Raw genomic sequence first — 1,009 nt, forward strand, 5'->3', positions numbered from 1 at the left:
TGCCCATGATGTAAATGTACCTTCAAAAGACACCAAGCACAAAAAAAAAATGGTTGTTGGGGTGTAAACATGGCAGCGTTGGAGGACCAACAGGCTGACAAAGCTCACTTTTGAAGGGGGTCACTCATCTTGGCCATGTTCTTATGGAAACGTAAAGCTTGGATGTCCTGGGTTTCGATTTTGGGGGGGAGGAGACCTTGGAGACCCAACATCTGCCGTTCCAATAAGGTGAAAGCCATGCCCTGGAAGAGAGAAATCCGACTGTTGGTCCTCTGAGGGTTGCTGTCGCTTGAAATCCAATGGGTTTGACAGCATGAGGAGGTCTCAGGTCTGTAAAAGTGGGGGTTGGTCCTCCAAGGGCGCTGTTGCTTTAAATCCTCCACCTTTAACACCCTATGGAGGACCAACGTCTGTCGGAGCGACTGTTGGTCCTCCAAGTGTGCTGTCGCTTTAAATCCATCATGTTTGACAGCCTCAGAAGGACCAAAGGTTGTGGGAGCAACTGTCGGTCCTCCAAGAGCACTGTCACTTTAAATCCTCCACCTTTAACACCCTGTGGAGGACCAACGTCTGTCGGAGCAACTGTTGGTCCTCCAAGTGCGCTGTCACTTTAAATCCTCTGGGATTTACAGCCTGTGGAGGACTAAAGTTTGTGATAGTGACTGTTGGTCCTCCGAGGGCGCTGTTGCTTTAAATCTATCATGATTGACAGCCTCAGGAGGACCAAAGTCCGACTGTTGGTCCTCCAAGGGCGCCGTCTCTTTAAATCCCGCAGGTTTTACAGCACAATGAGGTCCAAGGTCTGCACCAGAGGCCCCAATTAACTAATTAAGAGGTAATTAAGGGGCCGACTGACCTTGTTGGTGCGGGGGTTCAACATGAGAGGTTTCCCCTTCTCCCTGGTGTGCACACAGCGTTGTAGGGTCAGGCGGAAGCGGGACAGCATGGCGCTAATAGGATTTGGGGTCCTGGAAAGGAGATAACGAGGGGTTAGGGGGTTAATTAGGGG

The 1,009-nt window shown here is 50.7% G+C and overlaps 1 protein-coding gene across 1 annotated transcript in view; it reads right to left on the reverse strand.

The window, feature by feature from the left end:
• The window catches only part of LOC116217713 (NAD-dependent malic enzyme, mitochondrial-like), a gene marked incomplete at its 3' end in the record, with an annotated part of 3,444 nt that extends 2,445 nt beyond the window's left edge, over window positions 1–999 (reverse strand). Inside the window, exons 1-3 of the mRNA XM_031557645.1 lie at window positions 857–999; window positions 109–242; window positions 4–20 (exon numbers count right to left, since the gene is read on the reverse strand). Coding sequence (XP_031413505.1) covers window positions 4–20; window positions 109–242; window positions 857–946 — 241 coding nt within the window. The remainder of the gene's footprint in view (window positions 1–3; window positions 21–108; window positions 243–856) is intronic.
• Between the last annotated feature and the right edge of the window lie 10 nt (window positions 1,000–1,009).

Source organism: Meleagris gallopavo, unplaced genomic scaffold (genome assembly GCF_000146605.3).
Source record: "Meleagris gallopavo isolate NT-WF06-2002-E0010 breed Aviagen turkey brand Nicholas breeding stock unplaced genomic scaffold, Turkey_5.1 ChrUn_random_7180001902558, whole genome shotgun sequence".
Lineage (NCBI taxonomy): Eukaryota > Metazoa > Chordata > Aves > Galliformes > Phasianidae > Meleagris > Meleagris gallopavo.